The sequence below is a fragment of the Zea mays genome, chromosome 6, assembly GCF_902167145.1.
Source record: "Zea mays cultivar B73 chromosome 6, Zm-B73-REFERENCE-NAM-5.0, whole genome shotgun sequence".
Taxonomy (NCBI): Eukaryota; Viridiplantae; Streptophyta; class Magnoliopsida; order Poales; family Poaceae; genus Zea; species Zea mays.
In genome coordinates this window covers 19195026-19209429 of record NC_050101.1, presented here as the reverse complement: position 1 = coordinate 19209429, position 14404 = coordinate 19195026, and the positions used below count along the sequence as shown (strand labels likewise).

The window sequence follows — 14404 nt, the reverse complement described above, 5'->3', positions numbered from 1 at the left end:
ACGTATGTGAGCTCACTCTTGCTGTCTCACATACACCACAGGTCAAGACCAGGTACTGCAGGATGATGCTCATGGAGGATGCTGCGGTGTGTTCGTGAGAGGTCTAGGTCGTCGTCTCCCAGTCAACTTTGGGTTGCTGGACCGTTGTCTCCTTATAATGTAATTATTTATTTTGTATAGAACTCCTGTTATATATAAAGATGTGACATTCGATCCTGTGCCACTATACATCATATGTATGAGACTTGGTCCCAGCATACCTGGTGTTTATGTTCGCGCCCGGGTCTTGGTGCCCCCGAAATCCGGGTGTGACAGAGCCAGAGAAGGAATCGTTGACGGTGATGATAGTGGGGGTGATGAAGCAGGGCTCCACGTTCCCCGCGAACCCCATCTTCGTGTACCTGCCGCGAGAGCCGGAACAGATCAGCAGCGGTAGCTATTTCAGGGGGGTTTGGCAAATTTCAACGGTGTGTGAGGTGAAAGGATATAAATATAATGGCAGTTACCATTGGATACAGATTTAATGTTTCAGATTCGTTGATTGCACAGTGCACATGATATTTTACCATTAAATGTAGATAGTAAAATGTAGATAGTACCGTTATCTAGACAGGTTGAGTAGTGTCTTTCTACAGTCAACAAGAAGGCAGAGGAAGCTACCTTTAGAAGTTGATGAATAAACTGGGTAACATCCTTGCCTGTAATTGGAATAGATCTGATACTGCTCCCAATGACATAACCATCAACAACCGGAACAATATGGGTAGCCCCATCACCCACATCAACTACAACACCTATCATTTCACACTGAAAACAAAACATAAAGTTTCTCATAAATATAAGAGTGTGATGATCGCTCAACAAAGAAGGGAAACCGTGATAAAACATTTTCAAGTACACTGAAACATGGCCTGCTGAATGCAATTGCCATCCATTTTAGTGTCAGCCATGCCTATCAGCCTATGCAAAAGTGCAAGGCTAAGCTCCGATGACTAACCTTAGTTGTAGTGTACCCAGAAGCCAGCGCAAGGATAGGTTGGACTGCAATATAGAGGCCAGGCATATTGAACGTCTCAAACATGATCTCTCCGGTGTACTCCCGGGTCTCAGGGGCAGTCAGAGGGCTCTTAGTTAGAATAAAATAATGATCTTCTGGGTTGCACCGGAGGTAATTGAAGATGCATTGTTGCCAGAACCTCTCCATGGTATTCCACCTGAAAGAGTTCGCTCCAGCCCAAATCAATCGTAAGTAAGGTCACGAAAAAAACACCAGCAACTGGACACGGCAGTACACAGTTGGAGCACCCACCTGGCCGTTGCGGATGGGATGGCTCAAACTATGCGAGCTACTGGCGCAGGATTGGGCCAGCGCTTCGTCGTCGATGTAGAAGTCGAGGTTAGCCATGACGCCGGCTGTCGGGGACCATAATTAGGGGTACCCTCAAGACGCCTAATTCTCAGCTGGTAACCCCCATCAGCATAAAGCTGCAAAGGCCTGATGGGTTTGATTAAGTCAGGAATCAGTCCATACGAGTGACTTGACCACGCCACGCCCGAGCCTAGCCTCGGGCGAGGGCAGCCGACCTTAAGATGACTCGGTCTCGCCTGAGGTCTCCTCTTTCACGGCAGACGCATCTCCGGCTCGCCCTAGGCCCCGCCTCCGATAAGGAGAAACCCTGACTAAATCACCGCACCAACCGACCGAGTCACCAGGGCGTTTAACGCAAAAGGTAAGACCGACGGGCGACCAGACTTCGCCAGTGGTACCATAGGAGACTCCGCCCGACCCAGGGCTCAGACTCGGGCTAAGGCCCCGGAAGACGGCGAACTCCGCTCCGCCCGACCCAGGGCTCGGACTCGGGCTAAGGTCCCGGAAGACGGCGAACTCCGCTCCGCCCGACCCAGGGCTCGGACTCAGGCTAAGGCCTCGGAAGACGGCGAACTCCGCTCCGCCCGACCCAGGGCTCGGACTCGGGCTAAGGTCCCGGAAGACGGCGAACTCCGCTCCGCCCGACCCAGGGCTCGGACTCAGGCTAAGGCCTCGGAAGACGGCGAACTCCGCTCTGCCCGACCCAGGGCTCGGATTCGGGCTAAGGCCCCGGAAGACGGCGACCTCCGCCTCGCCCGACCCAGGGCTCGGACTCCGCCTCGGCCTCTGCCGAATAATCTCCGCCTCGCCCGACCCAGGGCTCGGACTCTGTCTCTGTCTTGCAGGACGGACTCAGCCTCGGCCTCGGAGGAGCCTCCACGACGCCCGACCTAGGACACGGGACCGCCACGTCAACAGGAAGCGTCATCATCACCCTGCCCTGAGCCGACTTGGGTCGCAGAGAACAAGACCGGCGTCCCATCTGGCCAGCTATGCCAGATAGGCCATGATGGCGCCCCGCTAGATCATGACGACGGCGGCTCCCAGCTCCCTTACGAAAGCAGGAGAACGTCAGCAAGGGCCCAGCCACCTCGACAGCTGTCCTCCCGTCCGGCTCCGTTACTCCTCCAACAGCCACGACGCCACACCAACAGGGTGCCACGATCTCTCCGGCTGCCACCTGGGCATGTACATAGGGCGCTAGCTCTCCCTCGCTAGACACGTAGCACCTTGCTACACCCCCATCTTGTACACCTGGACCCTCTCCTTACGACTATAAAAGGGAGGGCCAGGGCCTTCTTAGAAAAGGTTGGCCTCGCGGGGACGAAAGGCAGGGGCAGGCGCTCTCTCGGGGCCGCTCTCTCCCTTCACCTCGTGCGGACGCTTGTAACCCCCTACTGCAAGCGCACCCGACCTGGGCGCGGGACGAACACGAAGGCCGCGGGAATTCCTCCGACTCCCTCACGACCCGGCTCCGGCCACCGACTCTCTCTCTCTCTCTCTGTTCCCCCCTTCGCGCTCGCTCCACGCGCTCGACCCATCTGGGCTGGGGCACGCGGCACTCTCACTCGTCGGCTCGAGGACCCCCCGGTCTCGGAACGCCGACAGTTGGCGCGCCAGGTAGGGGCACGCTGCGTGTTGACGTTCGATTTCCCGTCAAGCTCCAGATGGGCAGTCTCCAACAACCTCTTCAACCCGGGACGGTGCTCCGTTTTGGGAACCTCGAGTTCATGTCTCTCGATGGCGACTACGACATGATACTCCTTCCACCGCCGCGCGACGATGACATTGGTGGCGGACAGCCCGCCCGCCGGCGGCGGAATCAACGACGTCTTTCCCGCGTTGGGGAAAGACAACTTTCGAGCTCGCCCCATCCTCTCCCTCGCCATCGGAGGAGAAGGAGGCGGGGCAACCGGGGCCGAGCGGGAGGCCGCGCTCCGACGGCTGTCGAGCAAATCGACATCCCCGGCGCCCCAGCGGAGGACACGCCAAGCGTCGCCCTCGCGTTCGAGGCAAACGCGAGCGCCATCCCCCCGCAACACGTCGACCCCGAGCAAGTGGACGACGCCAGCACGCTCACGGAGGGCCTGCAGGACGTCGCCCTCGTACCCAAGACGACGGCGCGGTCAGCCCCCGACACGACTTCATCGCTCCTCGTCGACAAAAAGGTACCGACTGCTCCCCATCTTTTGTTATTTCGACTCGGCCTCAGCCCGCCTGGCGACCTCGCTTTGGCGGGCGCTCACATTGAGGCGAGTGCAACCTCTCTGGGGTTTCGTGTGCGGTCGCCTTGGGACCGATTGACGGGTGTCTCGACCTACGGACCCTCTGGGTCCGAGGAAGATGACGACCCCAGCATCTGCTGGGATTTCTCCGGATCTGGCAACCCTAGTGCCATGCGGGACTTTATGACCGCATGTGACTACTGCCTCTCCGACTGTTCCGACGGCAGCCGCAGCCTTGGCGACAAGGACTGCGGCCCGAGTCGCGAATGTTTCCACATCGAGCTAGGGGATCCCTCCGGAGGCGGCTGTCTCGGCATGCCGGAGGATGGTGATCCCCCTAGGCCAGCGCCTCGCGCCGACATCCCGCGGGAGCTAGCTGTGGTCCCCGTTCTGGCGGGGGGTCACGACCCATAGCTCGAGCAAGTCCGCAGGGCGCAGGCCGGGTTCGATGAAGGAGCAGGAGCGCTCGAGGCAATCCGCCAGAACATCGGGCAGGTATGGGCGAGCCAACCCCCGGCCGGAGGAATACGTCACCTGACCCAAGGTCTCCAGCACCGCATCGCCAACGATGCCAGGGACAAACCGCCACCCGCATCCGGCGGGACTGGCCAGGACCTGGTCGCTGCAGCAATGCTCCTCCGCGCGATGCCGGAGTCATCAACCACCGAGGGTCGGCGAATCCAGGGGGAACTCAAGCATCTCCTGGAAGGCGCTGCGGCCCGGCGGGCCGAGAGCTCTGCCTCTCGAAGGCAGGGATTCCCCTCGGAACCTCGTGCCGCGACTTCCCGACTCACGCGGGAAGCCTCGGCCTTCACCGGGCGCACGCGCAACACCGCGCCTGCGGCCCCGGGCCACCTCGGCGTCGAGCACCCTCATCGCGACCGTCGGGCACGCCTCGACGAAAGGGTGCGCCGAGGCTACCACCCCAGGCGTGGGGGACGTTACGACAGCGGGGAGGATCGAAGTCCCTCGCCCGAACCACCCGGTCCGCAGGTCTTTAGCCGAGCCATTCGGCGGGCGCCGTTTCCGCCCAGATTCCGACCCCCGACCACTATCACGAAGTACTCGGGGGAAACGAGACCGGAATTGTGGCTTGCGGACTACCGCCTGGCCTGTCAGCTGGGTGGGACGGACGATGACAACCTCATCATCCGAAACCTCCCCCTGTTTCTCTCCGACACCGCTCGTGCCTGGTTGGAGCACCTGCCCCCGGGGCAGATTTCTAGCTGGGAGGATTTGGTCCAGGCTTTCGCCGGGAACTTCCAGGGCACGTACGTGCGCCCCGGGAATTCCTGGGACCTCCGAAGCTGTCGGCAACTGCCGGGAGAGTCCCTTCGGGACTACATCCGACGGTTCTCGAAGCAGCGCACCGAGTTGCCCAACATCACCGACTCCGATGTCATTGGCGCGTTCCTCGCCGGCACCACCTGCCGCGACCTGGTCAGCAAGTTGGGTCGCAAGACCCCCACCAGGGCGAGCGAGCTGATGGACATCGCCACCAAGTTCGCCTCCGGCCAGGAGGCGGTCGAAGCTATCTTCCGAAAGGACAAGCAGCCCCAGGGCCGCCCGTCGGAAGATGCTCCCGAGGCGTCTGCTCCGCACGGCGCCAAGAAGAAAGGCAGGAGGAAGTCGCAAGCGAAACGCGACACTCCCGATGCCGACCTTGTCGCCGCCACCGAGCACAAGAACCCTCGGAAGCCCCCTGGAGGTGCTAACCTCTTCGACAAGGCACTCAAGGAGACGTGCCCCTACCATCAGGGGCCCGTCAAGCACACCCTCGAGGAATGCGTCATGCTTCGACGCCATTTCCATCGGGCCGGGCCGCCCGCAGAGGGTGGCAAGGCTCACGACAACGACAAAAGGGAGGATCGCCAAGCAGGAGAGTTCCCAGAGGTCCGCGATTGCTTCATGATCTACGGAGGGCATGCGGCAAACGCCTCGGCTCGGCATCGTAGGCAAGAGCGTCGGGAGGTCTGCTCGGTGAAGGTGGCGGCGCCAGTCTATCTAGACTGGTCCGACAAGCCCATCACCTTCGACCGAGACGACCACCCCGACCACGTGCCGAGCTCGGGGAAGTACCCGCTCGTCGTCGATCCTGTCGTCGGCGACGTCAGGCTCACCAAGGTCCTGATGGATGGAGGCAGCTGCCTCAACATCATCTACGCCGAGACCCTCCGGCTCCTGCGCGTCGACCTGTCATCTGTCCGAGCAGGCGCTGCGCCCTTCCACGGGATCATCCCCGGGAAGCGCGTCCAGCCCCTCGGACGGCTCGACCTCCCTGTCTGCTTCGGAACACCCTCCAACTTCCGAAGGGAGACATTGACCTTCGAGGTGGTCGGGTTCCGAGGAACCTACCACGCAGTGTTGGGAAGGCCATGCTACGCGAAGTTCATGGCCATCCCCAACTACACCTACCTGAAGCTCAAGATGCCGGGCCCCAATGGGGTCATCACTGTCGGCCCCACGTACAAGCATGCCTTCGAATGCGATGTGGAATGCGTGGAGTACGCCGAGGCCCTCGCCGAGTCCGAGGCCCTCGTTGCCGACCTGGAAAGCCTCTCCCGAGAGGTGCCAGACGTGAAGCGGCATGCCGGCAACTTCGAGCCAGCGGAGACGGTTAAGGCCGTCCCTCTCGACCCCAGTGGCGACACCTCCAAGCGTGTCCGGATCGGCTCTGGGCTCGGCCCCAGATAGGAAGCAGTGCTCGGCGACTTCCCTCGCGCAAACGTCGACATTTTTGCGTAGGGTCCCTCGGGCATGCCCGCCATGCTGGGGGATGTCACCAAGCACTCGCCGCACATCTGGGCAGGAGCCTGACTCGCCAAACGGCCTCTGCGCAAACGACGCCCGGGGGCTGCGCCCTTTCCCCACTCATACATACGAATCAATTATCAAGGAAGGGTCGACCTCGCCCCGACAGAGCCCGACCCTCCCTCGGGGGCTAAAAAAGGGGAACCCCTCTCATCGAGTTCGAACGTACCATTCCGCATCAGAAAAACTCTTTTTTCGGTCAAGAAGGGTTTTCTGCGTTCTCCCGGATGCGTCAGAAACAGAGTCCTGAGGAGCGAACTGGGGTACGAATAAAGTGGCGAGACCGACTGAGCTGGGGAACACCTATGCTTCCGGGCTAGGGACACCTCGCTTGTCGCCTGCCGCGGAAAAGGACCCAGCTCGGGAAATCACCCTGTTGTCGACACTACGAGCCAGGCGCGAAAATCGAAACGAAAAGAAGCATGACTTCACGGAAGAAGAAGTAAAATGTTCAGGCCCCAGTGGCCACGGCAAATCACACACCCATCAGAAATTGTCCCAACTAAAATCAGGCGTCGCCTCGGGCAGGAGCCGCGCCCTCAACTCCGAGCCCGCCGTCGGTAAAGTCCACCTCCGCTTCCGGCGGCGGCGCAGGAGGAAGAATCTCCGCTTCGAAGACGGTCGCCAGCGACGCGCTCGGACCCGCGGCGACCGCGTCGAGCCGTTGAATCTCCGCCAGGGCTGCCTCGTCTTCGTCAGGCAGACAGTACCCCTCGCTGACCCGCTCCAAGTCCACGACGTAGTGGGAAGCGAGCACGACGAAGGCCCGCCTGACGCCGTGGTGCAGCGCCCCGCGGACTTTACCGCGCGCGTAATCGCCAAGGGCTTGAAGACGGCTTTGGGGAGAGCTCCCTGACGGGACGTCGCCGGGACCGAGTTTCCGATAGACCTCCGAGACGGCCTCGGACATAGCCGCAAGGTCGGCCTCCCTTTGCTCAGCAGCCCCGTCGAGCGCCTCGGCAAGCGCCTTGGCAGACTCGTCGAGGGCAGACTCGAGCTCTGCGAACAACCAGAAGAAAGATCTCAAACCCAAGCGGAAGAAACGGACAAGATTAAGAACCGAGGACGGTCGAGCCATACCTTTGGCTCGGACGTGCTGCTCCGAGGCTGCGGCTTGGGCTGCGGCCAGATCGGCCGCAAGGATCTGGGCCCGGCTCTCAGCTTCGGCAGTTTGGCCCCGAGTTTGGTCCCGCTCCTCGGCAACCTGGGCAAGCTCTGTGCGCGCTGCCGCCGCCTCGGCCTTCAAGTCAGCACAGAGCAACTGGAGGTCCGCTATCTTAGCGTCTTGCTGAGAGAGGCGCGCGGTAGCCCCGGCGAGCGAAGTCCTCAGGGACCGCAGCGAGCCCCAGACGACGGCCTCGTGGCGAATGAACGACGACTTGGCAGTGCTCCGGTCCGTCAGGTCCTGGAAAGGAAAACAAGATTTCACGACGAACGCCTCGCTCACGGAAGCAAGAAGGTATGTCTGAAACCATTACCTGAAGGATTTTGGGGACGTCCCCGCAGAGAACCTCCAGCGACGATCGGAGCAACCCCACTGTCGCCTCCGCACGCTTGCGGAGCTCGTCCCAGGACTGGTCCTCCTCTTCGTCGTCAAGAACGAAGATAGGGCCCGAAGCCTCACGGGTCCGGAATCGGAGCAACTGGCCCCGGGCCTCGGGGCTCCGCCCCACAACGACAAGGCTGCCGCCCGCCTGGGAACGCTGCGCGTCCGCGCCCACCTCTCCCGAGGCTTCGGGCGCCGACGCCGCGGCCGTCCCAACGTCGGCGGCGACCGGGCGCTCTCCGACCGGAACGGTGCCAGCTGCGGTAGCGGCAGACGCCGACATGGCCAACATGGCTGGCGAGCTCGGGACCGCATCGGCGCTGGCCGCCTCCCCGGTCACGATGGCCACCTCGGCAGAGGGGCCCACCTCGGGGACCTGCTCCCCCGAAACATGCGACGCCTGAGCCCCGTGCGGCGGAGCACCCTGCGAAAGGGTCGGCTGAGCGGCAGGGCCCGAGGTGGCGCCAGCTGCCTGGACAAACGCCGTCTTGAGGGCCTTCCGAGGCGCCAGGTCGGTAGGGCCATGGCTCCGTTTACTGAAGAAAACAAGAAAGGGAAGATTACGGCCCGGACATATGAATGAAGCGCCGGGACGGAAAGATTCCAAGGTGCCTACCCGCTCCGGATCATGATCCACGGTGTCTGGGGGGAGGTCTCTTGGCTCCCGCTTCCTAGAACCACCGCCGAGGTCCGCTTCACCAACAGCCCCGGCGCCGCCCTCGCCCCGGGCGCCCCTGAGGCCCGGGAGGCGGACTGCCCAGGCGCCACCATGGCGACCTGAGGACTGCTCCCGCATGCCGCCGGCGCGGGCGACGGTTCCCGAGGAACGGTCCCCTCGGCCCGACTCCCTGGAGTGGCGACAGCTCCCCCAGCCGGGGAGACGAGAACCCTCTCGGGTTGCCCCTGCTCCTCAGGTCGGGGATCCGGCACCTCGGCTCCAGGGACCGACGATGTAGGCCCGCTCGGGGGCTGGCTCGACGACCCCCGGCCAGGGCTGAGGCCGAGACGTGCGGCCATGTCGTCCTCCTCCTCCTCATCGTCGACGTCGTCGTCATCATCGGACGTCTCCGGCGATAGCTCCCTGGGAAGCCCTTCCCTCTCCTGCTGACGACGGCGTTTCTCCAGGGCGTCTCGAGCCCGCCTCCGCCTGCGGGCCCGAGCCTTCTCCGCGTCCTTCTTCTTCTTCTCCTCCTCCGCGGCGACCCGCCTCGCCGCCCGACCCACCGCGTCCTCCGGGACCGGCGGCAGGGAGGGTTTGTGCTGCCCCACCTCCTAAAAAGGGGGGAGAAAGAAAATCGATAGTGAGAATCGGGAGCAAACCGGTATATGAAGAAGGAAAGGACGAGCACTCACCAGAGCGACGCACCCCTGGTCGGGGCGCATTTGAGGCTGGGAGAGGGCGTGGGGGTCCGGCTTCCCCATCGCGACCGACACCCGCCGATAGAGGGCGTCGTGAGGAAGAGGGTCAGGGGACATCCGTGACCCCTCCCAGTCGGCCTCCTGGGTCATCTCCCAAAGCGGCAACCGCCGCTCCGCCAGGGGGAGCACCCTCCGGCGGTGGATGGCAGCAACCACTCCCGCGACGGTGAGCCCTTCCTCCCGCAACACCTTCAGAGCCTGGAGAAGAGGTTCGAGTTTCTTCTGCCTCTCGTGTGGAGTCCCGTGACGCCAGGCGTCAGGGGCGGCGGTGACAACCCGCTGAGAGAACGGCGGGAGCGACTCTCCGTCATTTCGGAGATAGAACCACCAGCGCTGCCAACCCTTGTTTGAGGACGAAAGAACGGCAGGGATATACTGCAACGCCCGCGACTGCCTCAGCAAGAGGGTGCAGCCGCCGGCCCGTACCGCCGCACGGACCTTCCTCTCCCTCGTCGACGAAGCAAAAAGCTCGGCAAAGAAGAGGTGAGTCCACAAATCCCAATGGGGGGCGATCCCCAGATACCCCTCGCACACCGCTACAAAGATAGCGGCTTGTGCGATGGAGTTGGGGGTAAGGTTGTGTAGTTCCACCCCGTAGTGGAACAGGATGGCCCGCATAAAGCGGCTCGACGGCATTCCAAATCCCCGCTCATGAAAGGAGATGAAGCTCACGACATACCCTGGCGGAGGGGATGGAGCGACTCCGCCCGGGGGAGGAATCCATTCCGGCCGCTCCTTATCGGTGAGGGGGCGGAGCAAACCCTCGTCGACGAGGTCCTCCAGGTCACCCGCCGTCACCGTGGAGAAGGGCCACGGGTCGCGCGGCGAGAGGATGGTCACCCGGTCAGCCATCGCCAAGGCAGGAGGGGTGGCGGCGTGAAGAACAGGGGAGGGCGGTTTCCTTTTTCTGGCTAGATCTCTCAGGTTGCAGAGAACCTGAGAAGGAGGCGAGAAGTGGAGTCGAGAGCCGTCACTGGACCCTCTCCGGGGTACATAAAGGACCAAGGACGAGACGGTTCCAACGCGCCGCCCGAACCGGACGCGGGGTTCAAAAAACGCGAAGCGAAACAGCCGTTCCTCGAACGGCTCGCGCACGCAACGGCAGCCTCGCCGACCGCTTACCCCGGCGCATTAACTCCGCGGCAAAATAGGTGACGTTTCTGGCGGGAGCGGCTGGTGACGTTTCGCCTTCGCCAAAACGACCACGCCGAAAAAGGTACGCCACGACGTTCAATTTCGAACCCATTTCCCTTTTCCTTCTTTCTCTATCTCTTGCAACAGGGACCGAGAAGGGGGATAACCCCAAAGGGATCCTTCCCCGTGAAGGAACTAGGCTCCGAGCCTCCCTACTGATCAGGGGTTCGAAGGCTGGCCCCCCGAAGGGTTCAACAGCCGCCTCAGATCGCGTGGGCCCGACACCCACTACTGGTCAGGGGTTCGAAGGTCGGCCCCCGAAAGGTTCCACGACCACCTCAGGCTACTCGGGCTCCGTGCCCCCTACTGATCAGGGGTTCGAAGGCTGGCCTGTCGAAGGGTTCACAGCCGCCTCAGACGCCGAGCGAGGGATGACCAGGGGTACGTTCGATACATAACCAAGGCTCGGGCTGCGCTCCCGAGGTACCCTAGGACATTTCCGAGACCAGCGGGAACGACTCTGTAACGGAATCCCATCGGAGGGAGGCAACGAGCCCTCGGACCCCGTCGCCAGGGGACCGGGTCCGGCAGATCACCCGCAGGTACTTTTGGGCGTGCCTCCGGGCCCCTAGCCGACCCCCAACGAACGGGGCACGGACGTCCACTCGGATTACCCGATCGCAGCTCACCGGAGACACCATGTTCGGTGCCCATCGAGGGTAACATGGCGCACTCCCCCCCTCCTCCTTGCGGAAAGGCGACGTAGGGGCGTATATAAAAAGTCGAGTCTGTCCCTGATCGTCCTCTCGCTCCGTGCGAGGGCTCGGGGGCTGCTCTCGCAAACCCGGCTCCGGCCGAACCGTTGACAGCGTCAACATACCAGCCCGAGAACTTGGGCCCCGACAGTGCACCTGGGTTACGCCCTGCTCGCATGAGGGAACCGCCAGACCAGCCGAAGCATTGCGCAAGGCATTAAGACCTCGAAGGAGTGAAACCACTCCTCCGAGGCCTCGGGGGCTACACCCGGCGGGTGCGCTCGTGCGCACCCACCGGAACAAAGTACCTCCGAGAAAGGCTGGTCCCCTTGCAAAAAAGTGCGATGCAAGCCTCCAAGCGAGCGTTAACACTCTCTTCGAGGCTCGGGGGCTACTGTCGGGGACCATAATTAGGGGTACCCTCAAGACGCCTAATTCTCAGCTGGTAACCCCCATCAGCATAAAGCTGCAAAGGCCTGATGGGTTTGATTAAGTCAGGAATCAGTCCATACGAGTGACTTGACCACGCCACGCCCGAGCCTAGCCTCGGGCGAGGGCAGCCGACCTTAAGATGACTCGGTCTCGCCTGAGGTCTCCTCTTTCACGGCAGACGCATCTCCGGCTCGCCCTAGGCCCCGCCTCCGATAAGGAGAAACCCTGACTAAATCACCGCACCAACCGACCGAGTCACCAGGGCGTTTAACGCAAAAGGTAAGACCGACGGGCGACCAGACTTCGCCAGTGGTACCATAGGAGACTCCGCCCGACCCAGGGCTCAGACTCGGGCTAAGGCCCCGGAAGACGGCGAACTCCGCTCCGCCCGACCCAGGGCTCGGACTCGGGCTAAGGTCCCGGAAGACGACGAACTCCGCTCCGCCCGACCCAGGGCTCGGACTCAGGCTAAGGCCTCGGAAGACGGCGAACTCCGCTCTGCCCGACCCAGGGCTCGGACTCGGGCTAAGGTCCCGGAAGACGGCGAACTCCGCTCCGCCCGACCCAGGGCTCGGACTCAGGCTAAGGCCTCGGAAGACGGCGAACTCCGCTCCGCCCGACCCAGGGCTTGGATTCGGGCTAAGGCCCCGGAAGACGGCGACCTCCGCCTCGCCCGACCCAGGGCTCGGACTCCGCCTCGGCCTCTGCCGAATAATCTCCGCCTCGCCCGACCCAAGGCTCGGACTCTGTCTCTGTCTTGCAGGACGGACTCAGCCTCGGCCTCGGAGGAGCCTCCACGACGCCCGACCTAGGACACGGGACCGCCACGTCAACAGGAAGCGTCATCATCACCCTGCCCTGAGCCGACTTGGGTCGCAGAGAACAAGACCGGCGTCCCATCTGGCCAGCTATGCCAGATAGGCCATGATGGCGCCCCGCTAGATCATGACGACGGCGGCTCCCAGCTCCCTTACGAAAGCAGGAGAACGTCAGCAAGGGCCCAGCCACCTCGACAGCTGTCCTCCCGTCCGGCTCCGTTACTCCTCCAACAGCCACGACGCCACACCAACAGGGTGCCACGATCTCTCCGGCTGCCACCTGGGCATGTACATAGGGCGCTAGCTCTCCCTCGCTAGACACGTAGCACCTTGCTACACCCCCATCTTGTACACCTGGACCCTCTCCTTACGACTATAAAAGGGAGGGCCAGGGCCTTCTTAGAAAAGGTTGGCCTCGCGGGGACGAAAGGCAGGGGCAGGCGCTCTCTCGGGGCCGCTCTCTCCCTTCACCTCGTGCGGACGCTTGTAACCCCCTACTGCAAGCGCACCCGACCTGGGCGCGGGACGAACACGAAGGCCGCGGGAATTCCTCCGACTCCCTCACGACCCGGCTCCGGCCACCGACTCTCTCTCTCTCTCTCTGTTCCCCCCTTCGCGCTCGCTCCACGCGCTCGACCCATCTGGGCTGGGGCACGCGGCACTCTCACTCGTCGGCTCGAGGACCCCCCGGTCTCGGAACGCCGACACCGGCGTTGTGCTGAGAGAGCCAGTTCCCCCTGGCGGGGGTGCCCCTCGCTGCCGACTGGGCGGAGCCCGAGAAGGAATCGTTGACGTCGACGACAGTGGGGGTGATGAAGCAGGGCTCCACATTCCCCGCAAACCCCATCTTCGTGTACCTGCCGCGAGAGCCGGAACAGATCAGCAGCGTGGCTCACCGTCGTCGCGCCTCCACGCGCAGATCTAGGGAGAGGGAGGGGCGTACCCGGTGCCGTTGTCGATGACGACAGCAGGGCGGGACAATGCGTCCATGGCGCGCGCTCGCCAAGCGTGTGGCCGCTTGTCTCGTCAGCGGCGGCGGGAGTCGGGGTGGCGCTGGCTCGAGCAGGGCGAGTGGTGGGCAGCTTTTGGCAGCGGCACATGAAGGCGGGCTATGGTCGCCGTCGCGGCGGGCATCCCAGCAACACCAGCACCAGGCCACCCACCCACCGCCACTGGCAACCCACCGGCACCAGTGCCGAGGGAAGAGCCGGCGACTTCGTCTGCAGACAAAGCTTCGAGAGGAAGGGAGGTGGCATTCCGCGGTGGGACAGCGACGAGAAGATTTGGGAGGCACGAAGCCATGGCGGCGGCGGCGCGGTACTGCGAGGAGAGCGAGTCGAGCAGGTAGAGGAGCGGCCCGAGGCGACGATTGATGGACTCCGCAAGCGCGTGCTCATCGGGGAGGACCGCGGGGGTGAGGCGGCTGGAGAGGATTCGGTGCGTGAACCGCATCGCACCGCCCGTGAAGCGCCCCTATAATATTCACATGGCGGGCGGGGCGAAGGGCGGGCGGGGATTGCGGCATTCGCGGCGGGGATGGCGACGGGCGGATCGAAGCGGGGATGGCGACAGGCGGATCGCGGCGGGGATGGCGGCGGGCGGGCGGATCGCGACGTTCGCGGCTGCTGCGGCGGGCGGGCGGGGTAGGGAGGCGGGGCAGTCTACAATACTCTCTTAATAGTTAGTAGAGATATATAAGTTACATGTATAGATTTGTATTCAGAACACTTGCAAATTTTGATGAACTCGAAGAATTGTAAGAAATATTCTAGACTAAATCAGAGGTCAAAAAATATTCTAAAATAAAATAGTATCAGTAAGAGGTCAACCAGCACCATCTAGAGCTTATGAACAAATAGTTATGGTCTTTCAAACACCGATACAGAGGAAATTAT

The 14404-nt window shown here is 62.5% G+C and overlaps 1 protein-coding gene across 2 annotated transcripts; it reads right to left on the bottom strand.

Moving 5' to 3' along the window:
• Window positions 1-343: 343 nt before the first annotated feature.
• Window positions 344-13533, bottom strand: LOC103629061 (actin-related protein 3). 2 transcript variants are annotated; one of them, XM_008650257.2, is made up of 5 exons: window positions 13453-13499; window positions 13218-13366; window positions 1306-1413; window positions 998-1227; window positions 431-807 (listed from the first exon to the last, which is right to left on the bottom strand). In XM_008650257.2, the coding sequence occupies exons 1-5, from the start codon at window positions 13497-13499 to the stop codon at window positions 529-531; spliced, it is 813 nt and encodes a 270-aa protein (XP_008648479.1). In that variant the 3' UTR covers window positions 431-528. The 2 variants fall into 2 exon arrangements, 1 of the variants encoding a protein (XP_008648479.1); XR_554093.3 differs by lacking the exons at window positions 431-807; window positions 998-1227; window positions 1306-1413; window positions 13218-13366 and adding an exon at window positions 344-401 and having other exon boundaries at window positions 13453-13533.
• Window positions 13534-14404: the final 871 nt, after the last annotated feature.